Below are 26997 nucleotides of genomic sequence, written 5' to 3'. Positions count from 1 at the left end.
CTTTTTTTCAATTACTTGTCTCTTGCTATCAAAATTCACCAAATTCTTTTACAACTCATGTAAAATTTTCTCATCTCTACTAAACTTACCTATAGTACAAAAAAAACTGTTTCAAATTGTTTAAGAAATCCTTTCAAGATAATCGAAAATAAAGTTTTTTCACTCACTCCTTCGTTCATTTGTTTAAAGTTAAACTGAATCTCCTTTTTAGTTTTTTCAGCCTGGGTCTTTCAAATCTCTTATACCTTTTCCGTTAAACATCCCAAGCTTTGCTACCATTGCCTTTATAAGGTCTTAAAAACAAAAGTGATTTCTTATCTAGAGCCTGCCCAATTTCGTACCAGATATGCAACTGTTTTTCTTCAAAAATTTCTTTTCTTTTATCTATCGCAGCTTGTTTTTGATCACTGCCTGCATTCGGTTTCAAATTTTGTATAAAATTTCTATAATCAACCGTCTCATCTAAATTGTTGTTTAACTTCAAGTGAAAAATTCGTGCCTCGAATTGCTCTTTAAAATAGGAATTATCTTTTTCTTTTCCCGAAAAACTATGCTCTTAGTTTTCGACAACTTTTCTCTAATCCAAATCTTATTTTCGATTCCATTCTTACACAAATCTTAAAATCCAAACCCCGTTTTCACTCACAACAAAATCATATTTTATAATTAACAAAATCGCCCGCTTATATACTTATGCAAGTATATATGATTACTTAAATCTGATTTGGAACCTAATGGATTGCGTACCGAATGACACATCCGCAAACTAGCAAAGCAAAGGTCCCTCCTCAGATTTCATACTAGGTAATATATATGTATATATTAGCAAAATATAAAAAAATTCGTCTTTTTTTCTGGGGTGTCAGTTTCTTTTTCTTTTTAAGGCAATGTAATATTTCGGTTGATTTTGTGTCAGATTCGAGCAACCGCGTACGAACTAGTTTATCCCTTCACAAAAATTGAGTATAAATCAGCAACTTTTACAAATAAAACATGTAATTTATCAGTTTGTTTCAGTTTTCTTTCACTATCAATCTTCGTGTAGTGCTTCTTCCACTGTTGTGCTCACTCAGTGCTCCTTCAAGTAGCTTTTGACCGTTTCTCTTCTCTGTTGTGTTTCCCTGCTTCTATCGTCAGAGTTGTCCATCTCTAGAAGTTGTGTTGCCCTGCTTTTGTCGTCAAAGTTGCCTGTCTCTACTAGTTGTGTTGCCCTGCTTCTATCTTTGCACTTCTCGGTCTGCTCAATCGTCTATATCCAAGTAGTTTTGGCCTGCTCCTATTCTCGCAGTTCTCTATAACTGATCAGTTGAATATTTCGAGTTGTGTTGTTCCACTGTCACAACTCCACTGCAAATCTCTTTTTTTCCATATTCGTTTGAACAAACAGTCAATCTTGACTTCTTGACTATCAAGGTTACTGCAGCGACAAACGGTTGATTATTAAGGAGCAAAAAATGAGATTTGAGTGATAGTTCCAGAAGTAATTCAGATCAAATGTTTATGGTAAATCACCCGCACAAAGTTGCTCGAACCAATGACTAAAAGTCTTGTTTCACCAGCTAATTTTAACAAAAAACGAAAAGTGATCTTTCAGTTTGAACCGAATAAGAAAGATCAATTCCAGTTCAATTAGGAAAAATCACCATTTTTGATAATAAACCTTATATTACCCCCTGTTACACTATAGAAGTGATGCCTGTGAGGAGTGGGAGAGAAGAAAGAGAGGAGAGGGGGTGCACAAAAAATAATGCTGTTTGTCAAAACAAAAGTAAAATGTGTGTCTTTGTAAAATGTGTCTTCCTTTATCTTTAGCTGATTTCATGCTCATTTGTCAGTTTCGAAAGTTTTGAGACTTTTTTCTGTAGCGCCTATTCTAAAGTTTTTTTTTGTATCACAGTTTGAGTTCTTATGTGCTTCAATCAAAAATAATTTGTAAACTGATTTTGAAAAACATATCCAATCATCCGTATGATTTTTGCTTGTTCGAAATAACAGGCATAAGTGATTCATGGTTTAAACATAGCTAATTGAAGCTTATGCAGCCTGATTAACCGCTTGCAGCTCACTTTAACCTGCAAATTGTGCTTGAAACGCGCAACGGAAAAAACTCCGTTTTTTGAAATAGTTTTTTCAATTTTTTTTGCTCCGATCATTTTAAAATTGGGGAAGGATTCAGCATCCGTATGTATTTTAATTTTTTCACGCTAAACCAGCTACCACGCAAATAACAATAGTTTTCCACGCAACAAAATTGCAGAGAATTGAGTGATATATCATACAAAAATTCCCTCAGTCGTGGTTCGAATGACAAGAAAAAATTTCAAAAAATTTCTTCAGTGTCAAGAAAAACCGGTTTAAAGCTTTTGGATTTTCATCTTAATTCGAGCGAATAAAGCGTGCTAATATCTTTAATGACTCAAAAAATTACGTTAGCTGAATTAAAAGCGTGAAAACTTAGCTTTAGTTGAACACTGATGGTTTTTTTGATTATTTTAGCGCCTCTTTGGAATCAAAATTTCAAAAATTCAAACTTCGAAATGCCAAAAAACTGAAAAAAGAAATTTTTTTCTTTGTTTTTCTTGTAACTTTTCTACAAAAACTGTTTTTCATTTTGTTAATTTTTTTATGACTGTCGTAATAAAGGGTGTTCAAACACCCCTGGTATAATTGGAAATTACTAATAAGAGTTAAAAAAAAACAGGAGAATGGATTTGAATTAAAACTGCTCTATTTTTATTCTAGAAAAGTTCCGCGAAAAACAGTGATTTTCGAATAGACATAAACTAACAGGTTTCTACTTGGGAAATGAAGGTCAAATTAAACGAGTAACAGAAGTTTAAAACAAAAAAAACTTAAATTATGGACCATGGAAAATACATGAGATGATATGGTCAAAAATTACGCATTTTGGTTAATTATAAATGTTTACAGGTTGGTATTGTACCGTGGTAAAGTGCTTATGTATCGAAAAAAATACTGTGCAACTAAGTAACTATTCTACATTTTATGATAAAAGACCGGAAAGCTTGCATCTAATGAAACCTCAATAAAAGGAAGAAAATGCTTTATGCACTAATGGTAAAATGAAGTTAATACTTAGTTTTTACTTTTGATGAGTTTTATCAAGCTATTTTAAGTTTCTTGTGAAACAAAACAGCCTCCGTTCTCCTTATGTATCTAAGATACATGAGATATTAGTTTCTCAGCTCTGATCGTAGATCTCTGTCTTGCTTCAAAACGACCGCGCTCATCGAAGATTTCGGTGTTGTCGAGCATTCAGTCGTTTCGGCTAACAATGTCGGTTGAAATCCGTTGTAGCCCAGAGGTCTAAACTGCTGAAGGGGAGTCGTTTTGAAAGTATCCCTGTCCCAATTGCTTAGGTGTCTAGGTTAGAGGCACCATTTTTTAGTGGTTAATCCGTCTCGTCGTCCAGGTTAACGATCTCCTCCACAAATCCCATCTCTCCATAAAAGTTGGGAGGCCTTGCGTTTTTTTGAGTCGAGAACAACTGCCAAATGGGATAATTGAAGTTGTATCTTGAGTTTTCTCTGGTGAGTTGTAGTTTTCAATGCTTCCCTTTGAAGAAGCGCTCGGTGGGCCTTTCTTCGTGGTGTCGTTGGTAATGGTGTGTCTCTAAGTATTTAAATATATATATTTTTTCAAAAGTGACACATCGAATCATATCCCAAGTAGTTGACCAATGTGTTATCCTAATGGCCTAAAGTTGAAGCTGAGGCAGGTTCAGAATCAGGTGAGAGAAAACTTTTGGATGAAGATCTTTCTGCCTTTACTTTCTTTGAATGTCTTGAGAGGCTTGATTCTAGTCCGTTTATGGGGAGTTTCTCTTCATTTTTCCTGCTAATTTATCACGATTATTCAGTGTAATCTTTTGCCTATGATTTGTTTTGAAGCAATTGAGTTATTGAGTCTGAAAGAAAGATGAGTTTTCTTAGGACGTGTGTATCTCGGAGGATTATCGTGTGTTTAGGATTAGCTGAAAAGATCCGTTTTAGTGATTTAAAATAGAGTTGACCCTCTTTTCCTAAATTATTCAACTCCTCAGATGAAGGGGTTCGACGGCGGGGCTCTTGGTTCAACCGTTGTTGCTTTTTCCGTTGGATCACTCTCGTATCATTTTCGGTCAGGTTTCGTATCATCTAGGTATCCGTCCCGACTCAGTCATGCTCCCGCCATTCCTACTCTCTCCTCGCGATTGTGACATGATTGATTTCACTTTATCGAAGCTAATAGGATTTCAAACGAGGTTTTTTCCAAAGAAGTTCGAAGATTTATTTCAGCGTTTTCAGAACAATGTGCATCCGATTGATGGTTGTTTGGTTGAAATTGAAAATAGATTCCAATTGATTTTATCAAATCACTTCATTGGATTTATGATCCACCATTTTGCATCAAATTAGATTATCATTGTGCTTCTTGCGGAATTTTTTTTTCGTTTAAAAAAAGCACGACCCAATGTTACTTTATTAGATTTCGGAAAACCGTGAAAATTGCAAAAAATGGGTCCGGAAATTGAATTGCTGAGGTGTTTTTTTTTGCTTATGAAAATTTTGAATAACGGTCGTTTCACAAAATCAGAAATTTGGTTAAGCCCCAAGTTTTGTTCAACGGCCAGGAAAATTCAAGTCGATTTCTTCGTTGTGTTCCTTCAGCCGGGCTAATTTCTGTGTTTTGTTATAAATTGAATTTCTTACCGACTTTTATGCATTGTGAGAAGTTTCTGCCGTGGTGTGGTAGATTTCCAATTGGAGATGGGGCCACCAAATAATTTCTGCGAGAGCTTTCATGCTAAAATGTCCCGGATAAATTTCGTGTAAGAGCATCATGATCATGTCGAATGATATATGTAAAATTTACCATAGTCGTGGTTCCAGGAAAATCAAAAATTTTCTAGTGTCAAGTGGAAACGGTTTGAAAATTTTGGATTTTTGTTCTAATTCGAGCGAATGAAGCATGCCAAAAATTTATTGGCCCAGAAACTTCTATTAGTTGAATTAAAAACGTGAAGATTTAGCTCTTCTTGATCACTGATTAAAAAACGATTCACCATATTCCCCCATGTGGGAAAAATTGATATCTGATGAAAATGAACTCTAGCCAAATCTTCTACATACCTGTTTCTTCCTTCACCACACGGATAACAAAAGTTTGAAAAAAAGTAACCAACTTTAATTGTTCTTTGGAATTTACAAGAGTAATATGGTCACAAAATACGGAGTTGATTGTTCCGTCTCGTCGTCCAGGTTAACAATCAACACTGGAGATAACCCCTCAATAGATCCTCTCTCCATAAAATTTGGGAGGCTTTGCGTTGGGTCGAGAACAACTGCCCAAGGGGATGTGATTGGTGTTGTATCTTGAAGTTTCTCTGGTGAGATGGAGTTTTCACTGCTTACCGTTGCAGAAGCGCTCGATGAGCTTGTCTTTGCAGTCTCGTCGGTAATGGAGGATCTCTAAGTATCTAATTTTTTTCAAAAGTGAAAGACTGGGAGCCTGACATCACATCCAAATCATATCCCAAAAAGTTGTCCAACGTGTTATCCTAATGGTCTAAATTTAATGCTGAGGCAGGTTCAGAATCAAGTGAAAGAAAATTTTTGGATGAAGAGCTCTCTGACTTAACTTTCTCTGATGGTCTTGAGATGCTTGATTTTAGTCTCTTTATGGGGAGTTTCTCTTCCTTTTCCATCTAATTTATCAAGATTATTCAGGGTAATTTTTTGCCGATGATTTGTTTTGAAGCCATTGGATTATTTAGTCTGAGGGAAAGTCGGGTTTTCTGAGGACTTGTTTATTTCAGTATTATCGTGTGTTTAGAATTAGCCGAAACGTTCCGTTTTAATGATTTCAAATAGGGTTGACCCTTTTTCCTAAATCATTCAACTCCTCAGATCATACCTCAATCATAACTTCCTTCAGAAATTTATTGTTGTCTGTCACTAGTTTAAACAATTTGTTCGAGCAACAGTCGATAAAAGCGATTGAAGATGTTGTTAAGTTAACTTCACTTTTTTAGTTTTTTAACATTTTAAATTAGATTTGGGACATTTTACTGTCAACAAAACTCGAACTTTTCACCTGGCTTACAGCTGTGTTTCATATTCTATCTGTGTGTGAGCTCAATTGGAACAACGTTAGCTCACTTGTTTGATCGACTGTTTTTGGTAAAATTGTCCAATAGGAATAAGGATGTAAAAAACGCTTATCGGAACGGAAAAAAATTTGGAAGTGAGTTTTGAAAGGTCCAAAAGATTACAACTTCTTGTATAAGACTCTGAGTGCTCGTGATTAGAATAGCAAAATTGAATTGAATCAGTGACGTAATTATGAAAAATTACAGTGGACTACCGTTTGGTGTGTGATAAGATCGCGCTTTCCACCCGACGGCAGTTTTTTTTCAGGATGAGATATATCAGTTACACTTTTTTCAATCGATCAATTTCTTAGACACATTTTATTTTTTTACTGTTCTTCATTTACTCGTAAAACCTTCACTAGTGGCTCCTTTAGTTTCAGCACATTTTAAACGTTTTGTTCTACAAAAACGACCGAGCTAGCTAAGTCCACTGCTGCATTCATGTTTAAAATTGCTCTCTCACAAAATCCAACGTATACAAGCTTTTTCATTTCGAGGCCGTTCTTGTCGTAGATGGTCCTGATGTTAAATACGGATTATTTTTACCTTATCACTTATTTTCTGTTCCACCCGAATGTTCATCACACTAATTTTTTTCTTCTTGAATCAATTGTGGTTTTAATGGGAAATACCAACAAATATGATTTTTGCATTTTCGTCTTAAGTATTCAGAGGCGGTTTTCTTGCTTTTGGTTTATACAATTTTCCAATTGACCTTTTTTCTTACAAATCTCAATTTTTTTCCTTCGCCTGGCAGACATCTTGTGAGAAGACTCTTTTTCCTTCAAATCCTAGGGTCAAGTACAATTTTGATCGCAATTATTTTTCTGCTTTGTTTCTTCTCATGTCCCAGAAATTTCTTTTTTCCTGCTTATTCTATTTTCTTCTGCGACTTCGTGCACTCGCGAAACATTTAAGCCTCTCTATTTTTCTTCTGTTGTTCAATTATTTTTAATCGTAAGAACCTTCAAAGATTGGTATTTCGGTCTCAAGGATTGCTACTTTAAGCCAATGGTTTTTTTTAGTTGTTGATATCTAAGTTCTCTTTGAAAATATTTGAAAGACAAAAATGATCGATCCACTTTGTCCATTTGGTAGGTTGTTTTACAGTATGATTCGGCCAAAAGGTGCAATCTCCTCTCATAAACGAATCAGTTTACTGTTTCCTAATTAAAAGTGTTCTAATACCACGTGTATACTACGAAATTACTAACAAGAGTTAAAAATAAACTAGAGAAAGGAATGGAATTAAGACTGATCTTTTCTACTTAATCTGGAGAAAGGCCGCGAATGTCCGATGAACTTCGAATTGGCACAAATTATCAAGTTTCTAATTAAGAAATGAAGATCAATTTTAAATTAAGTAAAACACAATACACAGCATATCGAGTCTGTCCAACTTCTAGTTTTGTTCAGCTCCATTTATCACACCACGCCGAAGAAAACGATACCATGTTGAAATTTTTTTAAACGAATATGGTCGGAATATTCTGCGCTATTTGCACAGTAACCGGTTATCCTTGTTCTTTTTATGTTTTCACTTGTGTTCTTTTGCTGCTTACTAAGATACTTAAAGTGGTGCGTGCATTGAAAAGTCTGAGATTCAAGCAGGCATTACCAATTATTTTTGGTTTATCTTTTCGTTATTTGATGCACTGAAAAAATGCACTGATTTAAAACTTCAAAAAAGTTTCATTTCAAATTTTTATAATTGATTGTATTGTATGGAGTAATAAACTAATTATCTATTTCTTTCATGCTTAAAAATAATGAAAAGAGTAAATTGTTTTCAAACCTAATGTGTACACAAAACTAAGTTCAATTTAGGAGAAAACATCCTAAAATTTTCTTAGGGATGCCTCTAAGGGAAATATTCCTAGGGATGCCTCAAAAAGCAGAAGTAAATCTCAATTCTTATAATTAAAACATTAGTTTTTTTTGGTAATTTTAAGAAGTTTTTTCCTAAAAAAGAATGGCCCCCAATTTGAGAAAACAATGCTACAGTTAGCCTATTAATCCTGTTTTAAGTCCTAGTTTCTTCAAAATCATCTCCCGTAACAACCCGAATCATTATTTAACATTTCCTTGAACTGTTTTTTTAATCTCTGATTACTATCAATGACGTGCGTGACAACCTGGATAATAATTATCGCTCACTGATTAAAAAGCTCACCTGCATCAGTGGAACAGCCCTCGAAAGGGTTGCTAGAACCCTCTCCAGATGTGGAGGGTTCTGATGATTGGGCCATGCCTTGCTCTTCTTGATTCTCATCTACGTGTTCGTCACTATTATCGGCAACTTCGTAAATTTCAGCATCTTGCCAACTAAGAGGACGCCTTCTTCTGTTATCTACTTGCGGATCAAATGCAGAGTATCTTGACCCACGCTCCAAGGAATATTGCAAACAAGCTTCTGCAATCCTTGGATCGTTTCTAACCGGATATTTTGAACCGGCTTCCAGAGATTTTTGAAGATTTTTCTCCGCTTCTGTGGCATTCTCGTCAACTTGACCATTTCTTGACCCACCCTCCAAGGAATATTGCAAACAAGCTTCTGCAATCCTTGGATCGTTTCTAACCGGATATTTTGAGCCGGCTTCCAGAGATTTTTGAAGATTTTTCTCCGCTTCTGTGGCATTCTCGTCAACTTGACCATTTCCATCAAATATGTCGCCATTATGAGATTCTTGATCTGTCGAACTAGGATAATTTGGCATTAAGTTATCTTTCGAAGGATGCGACCTTAAAGTATCCAATTCTACGTCGGTTGCGTGAACATTGTCACTATTTCTGTGAGATCTTTCCCGAGTTTCTTTGTGATTTTTTGGAACTGTTTTGTATCGACCTGTTTTGTCAGGTTTGCAGCACCTGTGATGCTTTTGACGTTTCAAACTAGGGTAATTCGGCATCTCCAAGTTATCGTTTGAAGGGTACGATCTTAAAGTATCTACTTTTACTTCGATTGCGTGAACATCGTCACTATTTCTTGGATAAAAATTTGAATTCGGTCCTGCAAAAACATCGTCTTCAGGTATATTATCGTCTGGAAAAGCGCCAAAACCAGCTTGAGCCGTTATCACGTCTTGCTCGTGAGGACTTACATAGTTCGAAAACGCCGTCACATCAACTGATGGGCCGATAGGTTTGTTCACAATCGGAGACGCCGGGAACCCTGGAGACGATGGACCCAATGCAGTGCCTGGAATCGGCGAGGTCCCTGGAACTGGTCCAGCTGAAGGATCAGGAACATACCCTGGATAGGTCATTGGGACAGGTTTTTTAATCGGAGTCGACTGGAAGAAGCTTTTAACCTGGTTATCAGGGCTCTTCTCAGGTGTACCAACCAGGCCTCCAAACGGATGAGGGTAATTGAAAGAATCGTGTGCTTTAAAACTGAGTTCTTCACCTGGTAACGTGTCAAAGAACGCGTCTCGCTGTCGATTTGCAATATGAATGTCTCGCCATTTTTCAAAAATATTCGACTCGTCCGAACTCATGAGACCTCGTTCTTCGGAGTAATCGGGTTGAATCATCATCCCTGCCGCCAACTGCATATTTCCTCCTGAGCTCCTAAGTGCACTTAGGTTGTTAAGTGACGAATTGGTTTGATTAGCACCGCCCATTGAGCCGACAGGGTTACTAGCCGACGCTGACGAGTTGTTGTAGTACTCCGAACTGGAATTGCTTAGCGGGACTCCTATGCTGTTGTTTGAAGTTGATTGTTGTGTCATTTGAGCAATTGTGCTAGATGCTATTGGATTTGGTTGACAATATGGAGATGGTCTTGGTTGGACCATTGGATGACCTGAAAGAGATGATTCATTACGTATTTAATCACTAAGGATTTGGGGCTATAGTCTTAAATAAATTTTTAGATCAGGCGGGGATCAGAATTTTTGGAGGTTTGGAGCAGTCCTATTTCGGGGTGATTTTCATTTTAAATTAGCCGGTAAAACTTTAGTTTTACAACTTTGGTTCATAAAGTCCGATTGCCAAAAAAACTGAGTTCTGACTAATCAAATTGTTTTTAAAATATTCACCCTTCATATTTAAACTTCTGAAGCTACTAGTTAAACCATAGAACTGACGTTAATGTGAGGCGAGTTGAAACCAGTTCCAGAAGTAAATTGAATCAATGACCTTGAATTTCAGAATAAATTGAATCAATGACCTTGAACTTCAGAATCAAATTGAATCAATGACCTTGAACTTCAGAATCAAATTGAATCAATGACCTTGAATTTCAGAATAAATTGAATCAATGACCTTGAACTTCAGAATCAAATTGAATCAATGACCTTGAATTTCAGAATAAATTGAATCAATGACCTTGAATTTCAGAATCAAATTGAATCAATGACCTTGAACTTCAGAATCAAATTGAATCAATGACCTTGAATTTCAGAATAAATTGAATCAATGACTTTGAATTTCCGAATCAAATTGAATCAATGACCTTGAGTTTCAGAAGCAAATCCTAATTGAACTACGGACGAACCTTGAGGAGCCAAGTGAGCCCCGATGCTGCTTGTAGTTTCGGATGGTCTGGCAGGCGAGAACCCAGCTGCTGAGGTATTTTGGCTGCCACTTGCTGCAGCCCCGGAACTGGTACTGGAGCTACCTGAAAAGAGTATTTTGATACAAAATGAACAGGTTTATTTAAATCATAGCGTTAAGCAACTTTTGCTTTGATCACAGCAGTCCAATAGACTAAAAGGTAAAACAAACTGAACAAGACTGCTCGTATCAGGGCGAAGCCCTGAATGTTCCGACTGCCTTTTAAAGTTTATGGAGCAGCAGTAATAACAAAAAAAAATTAATTTAAATAAAAGAAAAAGAGAATTTTTTTTTCTAAAATTTGAAATTTTTTATGAAAATCATCCTGCCACACGCCATATAAAGTACAAAGAGATAGATATCGTTCCTTGTAACAAATCAATTATGGCAAATGAAATTCGTTCAATCATTTTGGAACGATTTCTAAGACGGATTAAAGCTACGCTTACGCGTTAATAGCGCGAATTATATCGCGCGTTAATTGTCCCAAATTGGGCAAAATGGCAATAATTAAACCCTCATAACTTTACGAAAAATGATCACAGGTAAAAATATCTTTTCAAATTTAAGCTCAGGATAGCAATACTTTTGGAATGATAAAAAAAAATCCGTCAAAAATGGCTGGTTAAAAAGTCGAAATTTGTCTGAAGAAAAAAAAACCCACCCGAGCACAAATATTCCGTTACTTTCGTATCGAAAGTCGGAACAATAAGTTTATGTTACCAACCGAGAAAATACTGACACAAAATCACGGCAACTGCCACAGACTTTCAGCATTTCGAAATTCTTCAATTTTCATGTTACACAAAATTTGTACCTTCCTTGAGTTCAAAACTTTTTTTATTTTCAGTTGATAGCTGTTTCGGTTAAATTACAACCAGTTTTAGAAAAAAATCATATGAATGACTCACTTTAAATCAAGAAAATTTTCTGTCTCATTTTTCATGCCCATTTCTATTAATCAGTGGATAGGTAAATTCAACAAATGAATTTGAATTGCTTTTGAAAACCACATGCGTCAAAAGTGTCAACACCAAAATATTTGAGTCAGTCAGTCCATCAGCAACTTCAAAAACTTAACTTTCGATAACTTAAATAAGTGCAGATTTATATCCAAGACAAATTTTCTTAGAGAGTTAATTGCGGTTTCAATTTTTTGGAAATTTTTTAGTTTGGTTCAAATCACGACGGAAAGGGCTTCATTATGATATATCACTCAATCCAGTCCGATGATTTTTTGATGTTCCTGGTTTCCTGAAAAAAAAAAGAAACAAGAAGCTCATTTGGAACCTGGTTCGCTGACTCATATTAACATTTCCATCTCAATGGACACGGCTCAAGACCAAATGTTATTGAAAAAAAATGAAAAAGATTGAAACAATGAAGGAAAACGTTACTCATTTCCATTTTCCCAACGCCAGTGAAATTACAATAAGAACTTTTTAACAACTGTTCATGTTTCAAACTCCATGCAGAAAAGTTGTAAAAAATTGACACGTTTTTCCGTGGTTTGAATTGTCACTTGTGGTTTGTTAGCGTGGTGTTTGAATAAGGAAAAATCGGGGGGGGGGGGGGGGGGGGTTTGAAAAAGAGCCAAAACTTGAATAAACTAAGCTGACCTCTCTGGTACCATTTCATCTGTCCATAACCCACTTTCTTCTTCTCTTGGTCTGTAATGCCCATGCTACTGTCAAACGGGGAAGAAGAGCTCTGCTGTGAGTGACCAGCCCCCGAGACATTACTCATAGCTCCGTTATTGATTTGATTGCTCACGTGTACAGGAGGTGCAGGTATGCTACTTCCACTTATCTGGTGGGAACTGTTACTGAAAACGATTGGAGATGTGACTATTTTCCAGATAAGTTTTGAAAAAAGATAGACTCGACTGAGTGTACCAGAATGATAATCAAAAAAAGTTTGGAAAAATGTTGGTGCAACACAAAGCTTAGAACAATAATTTTTTGCGTCTTTCCCTTTAAAACAATATAATTTTTTTAAGCTGGGGGAGGGGGGCTATAACGGGAAAGACCCCATTTTTTTCCTAAATTTCTCACGCAAGTAGCAAAAAATTGAAAGCAAGCATTTTTCCTAGTAAGCGTCATTTTGCTGGTTCAATTATCGCGTTGCGATTATCAAAAAAGGAAGACAAAAACGCAACAATTCTATCAAAACCTGACAATCCAAAGACTGTTGGAAAAGAGTCAATGAACGTAAGTAAACAGAAAAAAACTAATGATCTCTTTTCTGAAAAAATCTCATTTCTCAAAGTTTTATAGGTAAAAATAGATGCCGGCACATCTTTGAATTTCTAGAATATTTTATGATTGATACATTTTTGATTAAGTAAACCCCATTTGAAAAAACTGGATCAATAAGTAAATTTTTTTTATTCCTCAGGGAAAAACTACTTTTCGAAACAAGAAGTCGATCACGTTTTTTGTGACCTTTACAATTTCTGCTGTTCGATAGTGGAGTTTGCCTTCCTTTTAACAAAGGAATTGAACTGGATTTAAAATGTGTGAGAATCGCATATTCTTTGTAATAAAAAGTAATCATTATAACTTTTTGTCGTGCAAATTGTTTTTTGAGTAACTTATTTCTCGAAAAGAGTCAATCATTCCTTATCGACGCTATCGAAATGCCAGTCGGTGCTGATGGGCCCGCAGCTGATAACGCCCCCGAAGTCGGAGCCGGAGGCGGTGCCGAATTAAATGGCTGGCCACTGAAGTTGGCCCAACCACTCGTTTGACCTGAAGTTCCAGAACTGTTTCCTGGCGATCCACCGAAGGGATTAACCGGGTTTCCCTGCGGAACACCACCTGGTAGCACCGCTGATGATTTTTGCCTCATGTGTTCCTGGTTTCCACCGCTATTGTTATCCAGAGCCAATCCGCCAAAGGCGGAATGCATAGATTTTGCGGCGTCCGGAGGTTGGGAGCTTGCATGTTGCGGGGCAAAAGAACTTCGACTTGTGCGTCTAGTCTGGGATCCTACAGATGCTGACCCAGACGGAGATTCAATTGCTCCAACCGGAGCTCCTAAATGACTCCTTGGATTCCCGTCATTGGGTGTGGATAGCTCGACTGGCCTTGAAGTTTGAACTTTCGTTACTTCTGAAACGGTTCGTTGGTAAGAGGAAACTTTAGGGGCGTAATTCCATGAACTTGCTCCTGTAGTCCATTCCTGAGGTCTGGTCGGTTGAGATCCAGAACCGGATGGTCGGTATTGAGAACCGGTAGCAGTCTGAGATCCAGAACCAGATGGCTGGTATTGAGAACCAGTAGCGGTCTGAGATCCAGAACCGGATGGTCGCTGTTGGGAGCCGGTACCTGTCTGAGACCCATAACCGGATGGTCGGCGATGACCACCGGTAGCGGTCTGAGATCCTGAGGTCCCGTAAGATGGCATAGTGCCTCCTATAACCCGGGAGCCAGATGTCGTTGCTTGATGCTGAGCTGCCGGTCCTGCTCCTGGCGTCCCAGATCCAGTAGCAGATTGGCTCCCTTGAGCCTGAGTTGCAGAGCCAGCGTAGCCCATATCCATAGCATCATCACCAGCTCCTTGTCTAGGTGTCTGGATTGAATCATCAGTGGGATTATCGAATTTCTGGTATCGAGACTTAGAAGATTTTGATCCCTTGGATTCTTTGGCGCCCAGGAGAGGTGCATCGACAGGGGCGTATGTTTGGAACTGATAATAGCTTTCATAGCCTTGTGGTTCTCTTCGATCGACCATGTTTAATATCCCGCTCAAATTTCACTGAAACAAAATGCATAGTTTTTTACCAAACATTCATTTCATAGTTTATCTAATTTTTTCCCCAACTCGGTAAGTAACCATGAGAAATTGGAAAAATTTGAAGCGATTATTGTCTAATATTGCTAAAACGGTAAAACTTGCACGTCGCGGGCCGAGATCCCGCTCAAAGACCGCTCAAGATATGAGCGGTTTGAGCGGTTTTCCAGCATGATTTGAGCGGTTTGGGCGTTTTTTTTTTGAAAAAAAAAAAAACCGCTCAAACCGCTCAAATCTTGCTTAAAAACCGCTCATAAGCCTCTTATTTCTTGTGGTGGTTTTTGAACGGTTTTTCAAGCAAGATCTGAGCGGTTTTTAAGCGGTTTTTGAGCGCTCTTATGAAGAAAACCGATTAAAACCATCATAAGGCCTGGAAAAACCATCACAAGGCCTAAAATTACAAAAAAAATTTCAATTGAATTCTACGGTAATTTTTCGTGTAGTCAGCAGATTTGGTCCACGTTATCCAGGCTCAAGACTTCCTGCTGATGAGGAGGAGGGTCAAACTGTCTAGAGATCTGACTGACAACTACGTGGTCAACTGCATCTCAGCAATCAGACGAGAAACAGACGACGAATCCCTGAGGTTAACTTAGTTCACATAGAACTGAAGAAATAGAAATGTTATTAAAGTTCAGTTATTACCACAAATTACTCAAGAATTGAAAGTCAAATAAAAAGATATTCGCTATCTGGTTTTGAATCTGAATGGACTTGTAATTTTCAAAGGTGTCTGTAAATTTTTCAAATGTTCTTAGCTTATTTCCTTTGTAACTTATTTCCTTTGTAACTCGTACCCGGGGTCTTTCGTCTTCTTTGTGGTCCTAGACTGAGCAGAACACAAACAAGTATTATGCATATAGTACACTCCCGGGCTGAGGTGCTCGACTCATGAATCGACCGAAATGGTCGAACAATGTCCGTTTTCGACTTTTTCAGTCGAACGATGTTCGATTTCGACTTTTTGAGTCGAACGATGTCCGTTTTCGACTTTGTTCGACTTTACCGGACATTGTTTGACTTTGTTCGACTTTATCGGAAATTTTTTGCTTTTACCGGTAATTAGTTTTGCTCGGGCGGCGTCAAATGATTCGACCCCTGTTTGACCCATGGTTCGACCCTGTTCGACTCATGATTCGGCCCTGTTCGACTCATGATTCGACCCTGTTCAACTCATGATTCGACCTTGTTCGACTCATGATTCGACACTGTTCGACTCATGATTAGACCCTATTCGACTCATGATTCGACCCTGTTCGACTCATGATTCGACCCTGCTCGACTCATGATTTGACCCTGTTCGACTCATGATCCGACCCTGTTCGATTCATGACTAGACCCTGTTCAACTCATGATTCGACCCTGTTCGACCCATGATTAGACTTTGTTCGACTATAGTGTTCGTTCGACCGTCCTAATTTGCGACAAAAATTGGACTCCGTTCGACCGTGTCGGTCGACTTATGAGTCGAACACCTCAACACGCCGTGTTCTCGAGATGGGATCCCAATTTGAATTTGTTCGCCTTTTTTGAAGCAAGAAATGAGCGGTTTGAGCGTTTTTTTTTAGACGATTGCGCTCAAAATCTTGCTTCAAAATGAGCGGCTTGAGCGGCTTTTGAAAGGCTTATCTAAAAAAATTGCTCAAAAACCTTGCAAGATTTGAACGGTTTGGAGCGGTTTATCTAAAAAAAAAAACGCTGAAAAACCGCGCATAATTTGAGCGGTTTTTCTAGATAAACTGCTCAAAAACCGCTCAAATCATGCGCGGTTTTTTTAGATAAACCGCTCAAAACCGTTAAAATGTTGCGCGGTTTTTGCGCGTTTTTTTAAGATAAACCATTCAAAAACCGCTCAAACCGCTCATTTTGAAGCAAGATTCTGTACGCAACCGTCTAAAAAAAACCACTCAAACCGCTCAAATCTTGCTTCAAATTAGGTTAAAAACCTCGACTCGGGTAGTAAAAGTGAAAAACAAAATTTTTATTTGGACACACTGACCCATTTTTATCGCAGTTTAGAGTTTCCTCCTAACTGATCTCTCAAAATATTCGCTATGCAATGAACAGAAGCTCCCCACACCGAAATTTCTCCGTTGCAAATCAATTGTCTGAAAATTTTATGTTCGAAAATAAATTCAAACATGTAACAATCAATTATAAAACTATTTATTGATCGAAGACAAAAATAATAACTTTATATGGTCGAAACAATTGATTCAAATCCTTTTAGTTTGTCAGTTATGTTTGAATAAAAATCTGTTTTCTTCATCTCTCATACCAAGAAAATGTTTATATCTCTTCATATAATCGCAATACAAAATTTGTGTTTTTTTCTTCTTTTAATCTCATTAACTTTTTTTGTTTGAACCATATATTGACAAAAACTCAATTTTTTGCCATATAATTGCAAAAAAAAACATGACTCACTGTAAGCATGATTTTCTGCCTCAATATCAAAATTAATTCCTTGCTTTTGAAAAACTTTTTGTAGAGGGGTGCAATTGTTTAGTCAGTTTCATTTACGCACTAAATTTTTATTTTAATAATCTTAATTTTATATATTAGCGCATTGTGCATTCATGGTGCATACCTCCAATTTATTGTTAAGATTGTTTTAAATTTAAAAAAAATCAAAAAGAAATTCTAAAATTTCTAGCAAAAACTGATTTTTTTTACTGACAGTTTTTAGTTAATTCATGGTCACAATGCTCCATAATTGTTGTATTGTTTTAAAGTTTAATTGCTTGTTAGTTTAGTATTTTATTGAAACTTAAAATTATCAGTAATTATTTAAAAAACCAGCAAACAATTTGACGATTTTTAGGTCTTTCATGGTCTTAATGGTCATTTCTAGTGCTAATTACTTTTGCTTGTTCAATTGCTTGTTTATGCCTATTTTTCTCCTTGTTTGTTTTGGAACTGAAAAGAATCAGTAATTTTTTTAAAATTTCTAACAAAAATTGAGTTATTACTTAAAATTTTTATTTAATTCATGGCCGCCATGTTGGTGGCTCTTGTTCTCAGATAGAAATTTAAGTTTTGTTCACAGTTAGTGGCGTTTTCAATTAGATTTTCTGTGGATCCAATGGAGACAAAAATTGCTTTTATTTCAATTATCAGTGAGGTAAAAAAGGATTTTCCTTGGATTATGTGACAAAAAAATTGATTGTCGCAAATTTATATAGGGCTCTTTTCCAGTCCCCCCTTTCAAATTCAATTTTGAAAAGCTAATTTAAAGTTGTCATAATGCAATGCAAATTGGCGTGGTGAACAAATCGACAACTGTGAAGATTTGTTGTTCATAATTTACATCGTAACATCACGCATTTAGCCATAATAGCACGTAAAACAAACATGAAACTCGGTATTTTGAAAGGGGGGAAATTGGAAAGAGCCTTTCATAGATAGAGATAAAAACAGATTCAGCTGGAACTACGATGCTATATAATCGCTGTGGGAACAATCCTTTTGCGCGCAATTGAAAAAGAAAACGTTGCCTATTGGTTGCACTTAATCGGTTACAATGGTGACATTTTTGGCAAGATTTTTTCCTTATAACCTATTTTTTTTCAATAAACTTCTATGCGGGTCATGATGGTAAGCTTCTCGTTTAATTTTTGAGTTTTGATTTTTTTGGGCGAAAAAAAATATTTCTGATCCAAATCGATGATTCTCATTTTGTGGCTTGGAAAGATTTTTCCAAACGTCACACTTGATTCACATCATTGTACCACGCAGTTGATCATTACTAGAGAAAGCTGCTTTTGGAATAAAATAGTTCAAGGTTCGAGCAAATTTTTTGGTTGATTTAAAAATTGTCATAGCTCTTTTCTATTTGTTTTTTTTTGTATCTGAAAAAAATATGAAAAAAAATTGAAAATTTTGATGCTTTTTTCCACTTCCTTTCACCTCTCATTTTTTAAAAAAAATTTAACATTATCATAATGCAAAGTTTGTCTTGGCATGGTGAACAAACTAACAAATGACAACAGATTTTTCCTTGATGTTGAGTATTTACTGTTATAGAAGAAAAGCGCTATTTTGCAAGAAACTTACAGATACACTGCATATAGAGAATGCCTTTCTTAAACAATTTTGTATATAAATTTTTACCTATTTTTCAATTCGCCAACTCTTCAAAGACATGGCTTACTAATATTTGAGAAAAAGTAGGGAACGCATGGAAACAGATAAAAAACCGACATGTGCGATTTTCAAATTGCGATTTTCATAGATTATGTATACGCCCATAAAACCCTTTGAATTTGCAAACAATTTATTCCGACTGCTTCTTGGATAAAACTAACCCAATTTGAGAAAATTGGATCAGTATGTTAAATTTATATTTCGGCTCGAAATCTGATAATTAAATTTTTTTTTCGAAATTATAAGTCAATCGCGTTTTTCGTGATCTCTAAATTTTGCTGATGATTAGTGGATCTTGCCTCGATTTTATTAAAGTAAAAGAAAAGAAAAAAATAAATCGATACTCAAACTGCAAGAAATCAAAAATGAGCGAGACCAAATTTTTAGAATTTTTCCTGAAAAAAAACCATAAAAGAAAAACCACCAAGACCTACATAAGAATACTCATTACAATCGTTGCTCCATTGCTTTCAATCGCACAAAAAGTCGAGAAACCGTTTCTACGTTGGTTGCAGATATGAAATGGTGCAATAAATTATTCATTTGCCACTTTGACTTGTTTTTGTTTACATTTTGGTGCATAGAAACCGTTGTGAACAGGCTAATTTCAGAAAAAAAAACGGTTTTCTTCTTAATTTTCCTTCCCATAATAAAACTACCAAAATATGTCAAAAAAAGTGTTTTTCAAAATGCTCGATGGAAACTGTAAAGTCCGACCACTTTTTCAAGCTTACACGATTTAATGCAGTTTACATGCACTGGTGCAGCAATAATCAGTAAAAATCAATTTAGTGCAGCAAAAATCAGAGGAGATTTGGAAAAGAGCCAAAAGACCCTAAGAATGAGCCCGATTCTCTATATATTAAAACTCTAGATGAGGTTTTTTCCATAAACCATAAAGAAGAACTTTTTTGGGGAGCAACTTTAGTTGACAAAATGCAGCTCGTGAAAACAAACTGGCTCTTTTCCATATCCCACATTACAATTTCGAAAGTTGTTCATCGTGTTATTTTGGCTGATTGCGTGATGTTACGGTTTAGGGCGTGGAAAACGCGTAGTTAGCTAGAAGTTTTGTTAAAATATGACAACTTATGACTACCAACTCTGGAGTACCGCCGCAGACGCAGGACGGACCCTGATCGAATTGAAAAAAAAAAAAATTGCTACGGAGAGTACGATCGGAGATTGGCTAGATGACTTGTTGAACAAATTATCCGTGACACTGGAGGAAACAACTGTGGCTCTTTTCCAGTTCCCCCCTTGCAAAATACCGAGTTTTATGTTTGTTTTACGTGTTAATACGGCTAAATGCAAAATGTTACGCTGTAAAGTATGAAGAACAAATCTGTTCAGAATTGTCGATTTGTTCACCACGCCAAATTTCATTGCATTACGACAATGTTAAATAGACTTTTCAGTATTGAATTTGAAAGGGGGGAACTGGAAAAGAGCCACAACTGTAAAGTTAAAACAACCAAAGCAAACCTGGAAGTAAGAAAGAATTTCTTCACAAAAAGAGCAACAACTGACTGGACCCATCTAGTGAGGAGTTTGTCGCCAGCGAAAGCATCAGCCAGTTCATAGCAAAACTGGACAAGCACTAGCAGAAAATTGGAATCAATTTTAACGAAATGAACAGTGGATGAAATTTAGGAGCTGATCACCAGAGGCGATAAGCCTATCGATCAGTTTTTGAACTGAACTGAACTGAACATACAGTGGGTTTTCAAATTTTTAACCTAATTACCTAATTGTGGGCGATGAAAAGGAGGCAGATAACGTTATACTATAAAATGGTGCTCAGTAGAATAGGGTCACACAAAATTAGATGACAATAAATTTCGATGAAACTTAAAAACCGAAACCATACAATAGTTTTTTCTTACAAATAATTATCTGGTGCAAAAAAAACATAGTTAAAACTTGTTTGGTAGTGTAAAAACTGTATACAAATAAAAAAAAAGAGGGTTGACAAAAACACACGCAACAAGAAAAACAAGTTATTTAAAAGAATTGTTTTGAGCTGAGATTGTCAAATACTTGAATTTTTGAATGCAGACTAAATGATCTATTTACAGATTGCACTTATGTCATCACAAAAGTGATTAGTTTTGTTTTCTTTTCCATTCCTCTGTTAGTTGCTAAAATAATTTTGATTTTTCGGACTGATGAAGAATTTTGTACGGTTGGAATCGTGTCCTCAGGCCGGGCTCCTTTTCTCTCGCGCTTTCAACTATGTTCTAACTACTATGAAGAGTATGTTTTTGCTCTTTCACACATATTCTTTCACGACAACGCAAGGATGAAAAATGAAATATTAGAACGCATGAATAAGAAAAAGAAAAAGTTAATTGCATAGTTTTGCGAATTTTTCCGGGCTTTTTCACAATTTTCCGGGCTCTTTCACATTTTTTGGCATCTTTGCCTCAGAAAGAGCAAAAACATACTCTTCACTAGTTAGAACATAGTTGACGATGCCTTTAGGCAAGAGAACCGCACTCGGGCACTTAGTGCCCTCAGGCCCGGCTTTTTTTTTTACCTCGGGCATCTTTCAACTATATTCTAACTACTACAAACAGCCAGAAATTTTAATATCTAAATAGAAGTGGCAACGGCAAAAGTTCGGTCTACGTAAAATTTATAACATAATTGAAAGATGCCCGAGGGAAAAAGAGCCCAATTTGAGGGTACGAAATGCCCGATTGCGGTTCTTTTGCCCGAGGTCATCTTCAACTATGTTCTAACTGTTGAAGAGTATGTTTTTGCTCTTTCTGAGGGAAAAATGCCAGTAAATTGCGAAAGAGCCCGGAAAAGTGCGCGAAACTATGCAAATGATTTCTTTTTTCATTCATTCGTTCTAATATTACATTTTTCTTATCCATTTTTGTCGTGAAAGAACATGTGTGAAAGAGCAAAAACATACTCTTCGTAGTAGTTCGAACATAGTTGAAAGATGTGCGAAGGAAAAAAAGCCCGGCCTGAGGACACGATGTGCCCGACAGCGGCTCTTTTGCCCGAGGCCATCTTCAACTATGTACTAACTGTTGAAGAGTTATTTTTGCTCTTTCTGAGAAAAGATGCAAGGAAATTGTGAAAGAGCCCGGAAAAGTGCGAGAAACTATGCAAAAGATTTTTTTTTTCAATCATGACTTGTCATGAAAGAACATGTGTGAAAGAGCAAAAACATTCTCTTCTCCAGTTAACTCCTTTAATTTTTTTTAAAATTCAGTATATGGAAGTTTATTTAATATAACTTATCATGTTATAAACTGCATTAAAACGTGTCAGCGGGAATACGGGAACAAACTTACACATCTTACATGCAATTTATTGTGTGAACATTTGGTGAACAGCTTTTTTTTGTAATTTTACAAGAGGTAAACTGGAAAAGAGCAAAATTTATCTGAGGAGAGGGGTTTTACACGTTGAAAATGAAGACTCGATCTGTCTTAAATAGTCTTATCAGTCCGCATGCTATTTATTTTTACAATTAATCAGATAACGCATTAAAATTGTTAAGAAATAAATCACCAAAAACTGCAGGTAGTGGGAAAAGAAAAAGAAAAAGACCAAATAGTACATATGCCAAAATTTATTACGAATGCTTATAAAACATCCCCCCTTTCAAAATATCGAGCTTTATGTTTGTTTTACGTGTTAGTACGGCTAAATGCGTGATCTTACGATTTAAAGTATGAAGAACAAATCTGTTGACAGTTGTCGTTTTGTTCACCACGCCAAATTTTCTCGCATTACGGCAATAATAAATAAGCTTTTCAAATTTGGATTTAAATTTTTAAATTGGGGAGTTAACTGGAAAAGAGCCTACCTTTGAATGATGTTTAAAAATTCCGCCAAAAAGGCCTAGTTAATTGACTATGTAGGCTATTCCGAGTGGATTTAGTTTTCATACTTATTTTGTGAAATCACTTGTCACGAACGGAAATAAAGAGAGGAAAGTAGGCACTGGTTATCGTTGACGGTAAAAAAGGCCCCCCCCCCCCCCCCCCCAACTCAGATGAGCTTGTAAAAATTTACGTGTAAAAATTGCAGGTGGGGGAAAAGGAAAAGAGCCAAAGATGATTAATTTTACCTGTAATCAGTTTGAACTTTTCGTACCGGTTGATGTCTATGGTAACAGAAGACTATCAGCTGCTTTGTTGTCACACTTCGTTAAGTTTTAACTGAGATCGTGTTATCAAGTAAAAAAACTGATATTTTCTAAACTTCGACTGAAACAGAAAAAGAATGGAAAGAAGAAAATAGGAAAATAGTAATCATATACAAAATCGCATGTGACCTTTGTTGCTGTTGTTTACAATGAAAAATAATGCCGCGAAAAGTCAAAAATCGGAAGTCAAGAAAAGGAAGTCAAATCTATGATTTATATGCCAAAAAAGATCACTGAAAGATTAAAATACAAGAATTCTGGGCTCTTTTTCCTTTCCCCCACCTCATACAAGCATCGGTTTTATGGCATAACGAGTGGTTTTACCAGGTTAAGTCTGAAGACCAAATATGCTTGCCATGGACGGGAATTGAAGCAAAAAAATAGTTGAATCGAATTCTAAAAACTTTCGGAAAAAATTCCGGTAAATGTTGTGACAAGTCACATGATTCTTCGAAGGTCACGCTTTTTTGTCGTTCTTGTCCTAAAACCTGCCAATATTTACAATTGAAGTTTCGGCTCTTTTTCCTTCCCCCCCCCCACTTGCAAATTTTTACAAGTAAGTTTGTTGACCACATTGTCCAATTTTTATGAAAATTGACTTATAGACTAATTAGGCCATGACAAACATATTTGGTCTTCATAATCAACCTCGTAAAACCACTCGTTACACTATAAAATTGAAGCTCGTCTGAGGTGGAGGAAAAGGAAAAAGAGCCGAAGTTTCTTGCACATTGTTTGATTGTTATGAACAATGAAATGCTGACTAATTGATTGAAGCTCGTCTGAGGTGGGGGAAAAGGAAAAAGAGCCGAAGTTTCTTGCACATTGTTTGATTGTTATGAACAATGAAATGCTGACTAATTGTGCCATGACAACCACTTTTTTGGACTTCAAATTTAACTTTTAAACCCACTCGTTATACCATAAAAATGATGCTCGCACGAGATGAAAGTAGAAGTAAAAGGTCTAGTTTGGAAGAATAAAAATCATTTTAGCTCTTCTTTTACTCCTATAGTGAGCGAAAAACTTTTACGAAAATTTCGCATTGTATCAGCACGCAATTATCCATAATGACACGTATAAAATTTAGAAAATTGAATGTTTGAAACAATGAAGGAAAGTGGAAAAATGCTGTCATCTAAACGATTCTGGTTAAATAGCCAAAATAAGTGAGGAATTTACATGTAAAACTTTGCAGGTGGGGGTGGGGGGAAGAAAAAAGCCAATAACTGATCATAAAAATAAAGAGGGAATTGGAAAAGAGCTTTTTCGATTTGTACATTTTATCGGCTTCCTTGGAGTAACCGACTGCTTTTAGTATATTTTTTTTTCGTTTAAGCGTCCCACACTTTAATCCCACAAGTAGAAACCAGGTAAAAGAATTTAGTGTGGCTCAATTGGCAACAGTATGATAATTTGGCGCTAATACTTTCATATGTCGAAAAAAATTGTGGGCGATTACCTCAAACTGGCATACTTGGCATTTTTAAACCCTGATGTTTAACAAAAAAACGCAGTTAGAACAACTGCTGTCAGTTTGGTATTAAAGAATCATATGATTCTAAAAATAACCAAAAACTTGAAAATAATAAAAAAGACCTAGCAGAGCACAAATCTTCGGTCTTTGTCTTCAAAAAACGAAAAACTTACAGATCTCTCAAGCAGTCAGATGGCCGAACCAATCAAAACATTTATAATAATAATAATAATCATAATAAATTGTTTCCAAACGTTACAATTGTAACAACGTTCCTAGTTACAAAGTTATTTTTAAAAATTTATAAATACAAATTAGAATCATTTCGGAGAACACCATTTAACTGATTTGAACAGATTTTAATTCACTAAATTAACATCTTTGCGAAGTTGGCGTGATTTTTAAGCACCAGAAGTATCCCTGATCGGGCACAGTGGTCCTTTTTGGTATTAAGTCAACAGCGTGTCCGTAATATTGAGTTCAACGGGTACGAACAATTACTTTTTGTATATGTATGTATAAAGAGAGTCCTGAATCATAACCTCTAAACTAACACACTAAATATGAGACGTGAAAGTCATATTGCAGATCAAGCACCATAGTTGACCTTGATAAAGACTGGCATTAAGTCATAAAATGTAAAGAATTTTTTTAGACTGTTGGTGACTGCCATAGTGGTACCACATTGCCCCTTTTCCGGGAAAAAGTTTTTACTCCAATTTTTTACAAGATTTTTAATCCCAGTTTTGCCCGATCAAGTTTTTGTACATCGAACTATCAATTTACGACCTTAACATTTTCTCGCTCTTAATTTTTGTGCTCTTTCTGGTCGTTTTTTAAGATCCTTCGCCCATTCTACCGATCGCTTTTTCGAGTTCTAATGCCTTGTGTACATACTTCCATGTGAGTAGGTATTTTTTCAGCTGATGCGCGGTTGTGTCTCTAGGAGGATTTGTGCGGCTAGTTCATTTATGTACGCTTTTAGCGACACTCTTTTTGTTTAATAAGATTTTTTTGACACCTCCGATTGCTGCTCTTCCAATGCTTTCACCGAGTGTTTCAACGGATTTGTATATTTCCTCTTTGTTTTTGTTGGCCCTCATACTTCTTCTAACCTTGTCTGATGATATCATCATCTTGAATGAACCCTCGCTATGCTGCTGGCTGATCATTTCTTTGCTGGTTTTGACTCTTCTGATGACGTTTCCACCTGCTCATATGACGAGATTAGCTGTAGGCTCCTCTTTAGGCAGATTCTTTCGACCGTCTTCTTACTCCACTGTTGAGTCTGCATTCTGCCATCTGCGATCGTTCCTCGTGAGTTGTTTCGTCTTTTTCGAATTCCTTGAAAAGTTCTCCTGCCAATCTTCCTTTTCTAATCGATAGTTCCTTGTTTTTTCTCCGTTGTTCTTTTCGATTGATGTCGATAAAACTGCCCTAGACTGTTTGCTGTGTTTACTAGGTCCGGCTTCTTGGTGGTCTTTTTTCGCTTTCGCGAGCGCCTTCAGCTTTCTAGCCTCCTGCGCTGCCAACTTTTGCTTGATCTCCACTGGCGTTATTATGACTTCATTTGAGTTTTCGCCATTAGCCTATGTGTCCTTTGAAGTAAAAATTTGGTTGAATCTGCTAAAAACAATTGTACGAAGGTTTCCTTTGGCGGCAGACTTCTAAACGTCATCGCTTGACGTTTTCTCCATTGCTGATTCGGTTTCAGTTCCCAGACATTGTTCTACGACAGTACCTTTTTTTCTGGTCTTCCCCAGATCTTTTTTTTTTGGAATTGCAATGACTGACTTTCTGTATAATTCTCTCTTTTCGGTAGTGTTTGCCGACTCTGTTTCATGCTCTATTGTAATTGATTTCGAATTTTTGAATCATTTTCGACTAGCACCGTTTTTCTGTCCTCGATGTCGGTTTTGTTGTTTTTGGGATTGTGGTCCGTTTTTTCTTCCAATCTGCTGTTTTTTCTCACAATTTGCACATAGTCCTTGATCTGGTCAATTTGTCGTTTGAGTTGGGTGCTGGGGTTGCTCGCCTCTTCAGATTTTTTTTTTGTCTAAACTGATAAACTGGTAGAGTCTACTATGATATTATCCCAAAAAAAATTGAATTCGGGTTCCGGAGGTCAACGACAATGAGCGTCAAAGAATGTTTTGTTAATGGTTTTTCGTTTCGACCGTTTTAGATCTCAATCTATCGTGTTTAAGCAAAACTTATTTGATGGATCATTTGGCTCCAGTAGCATATACCCCAATTTTCTTTTCAATGTTTGTTTTAGCCGTTCAACCAGACCGCAGCCTCGATGTTCACCTACTGGACAGAAGATATGTTTGATGTTATAGTTTGCACAAAATCTTTTCTTTCGTTTGCCTTTGAAACCTGATGACTGCTATGTTCTACTCGTTTCTTTGCTCAGTTGTTGTTACTGTCCATTTCCTCACAGTCTGTTTCGGCCATTAACATCACCTTTTGTGATGTCCCACTGCTCAGTTCCTTCAGTTTAGTCCTGCTTGAACTCGGCTAACAAAATCACTTTTATGTTATTCCGAGCCTGATCGTTTTTCGTCAATAAGACTGGCGAGCTCAATCTGACTTTTGATGGTGTTTTTGTTTAAGATTCATTGTTGACATTTCCTTTCTCTTCGCACATAGGTAAGCTTCGGTCCCTTTACCTTTCGGCCTTTACCATTTCTGCCC

At 36.5% G+C, this 26997-nt stretch overlaps 1 protein-coding gene across 1 annotated transcript; it reads right to left on the bottom strand.

The window, feature by feature from the left end:
- Positions 1 to 13321: 13321 nt before the first annotated feature.
- On the bottom strand, positions 13322 to 14446 carry LOC134853532 (hornerin-like). The gene has a single exon (XM_063869531.1). The coding sequence runs from the start codon at positions 14444 to 14446 to the stop codon at positions 13322 to 13324; it is 1125 nt and encodes a 374-aa protein (XP_063725601.1).
- Between the last annotated feature and the right edge of the window lie 12551 nt (positions 14447 to 26997).

The sequence above is a fragment of the Symsagittifera roscoffensis genome, chromosome 8 (genome assembly GCF_963678635.1).
Source record: "Symsagittifera roscoffensis chromosome 8, txSymRosc1.1, whole genome shotgun sequence".
NCBI classification, from domain to species: Eukaryota; Metazoa; Xenacoelomorpha; order Acoela; family Convolutidae; genus Symsagittifera; species Symsagittifera roscoffensis.
Note: the sequence above shows the minus strand (reverse complement) of the source record. Positions and strands in the feature narration are given on the sequence as shown.

Bases quoted from the DNA above. Each gene is read 5' to 3' on its own strand.
- LOC134853532 (XM_063869531.1), bottom strand. From the start codon at position 14,446: ATGGTCGATCGAAGAGAACCACAAGGCTATGAAAGCTATTATCAGTTC.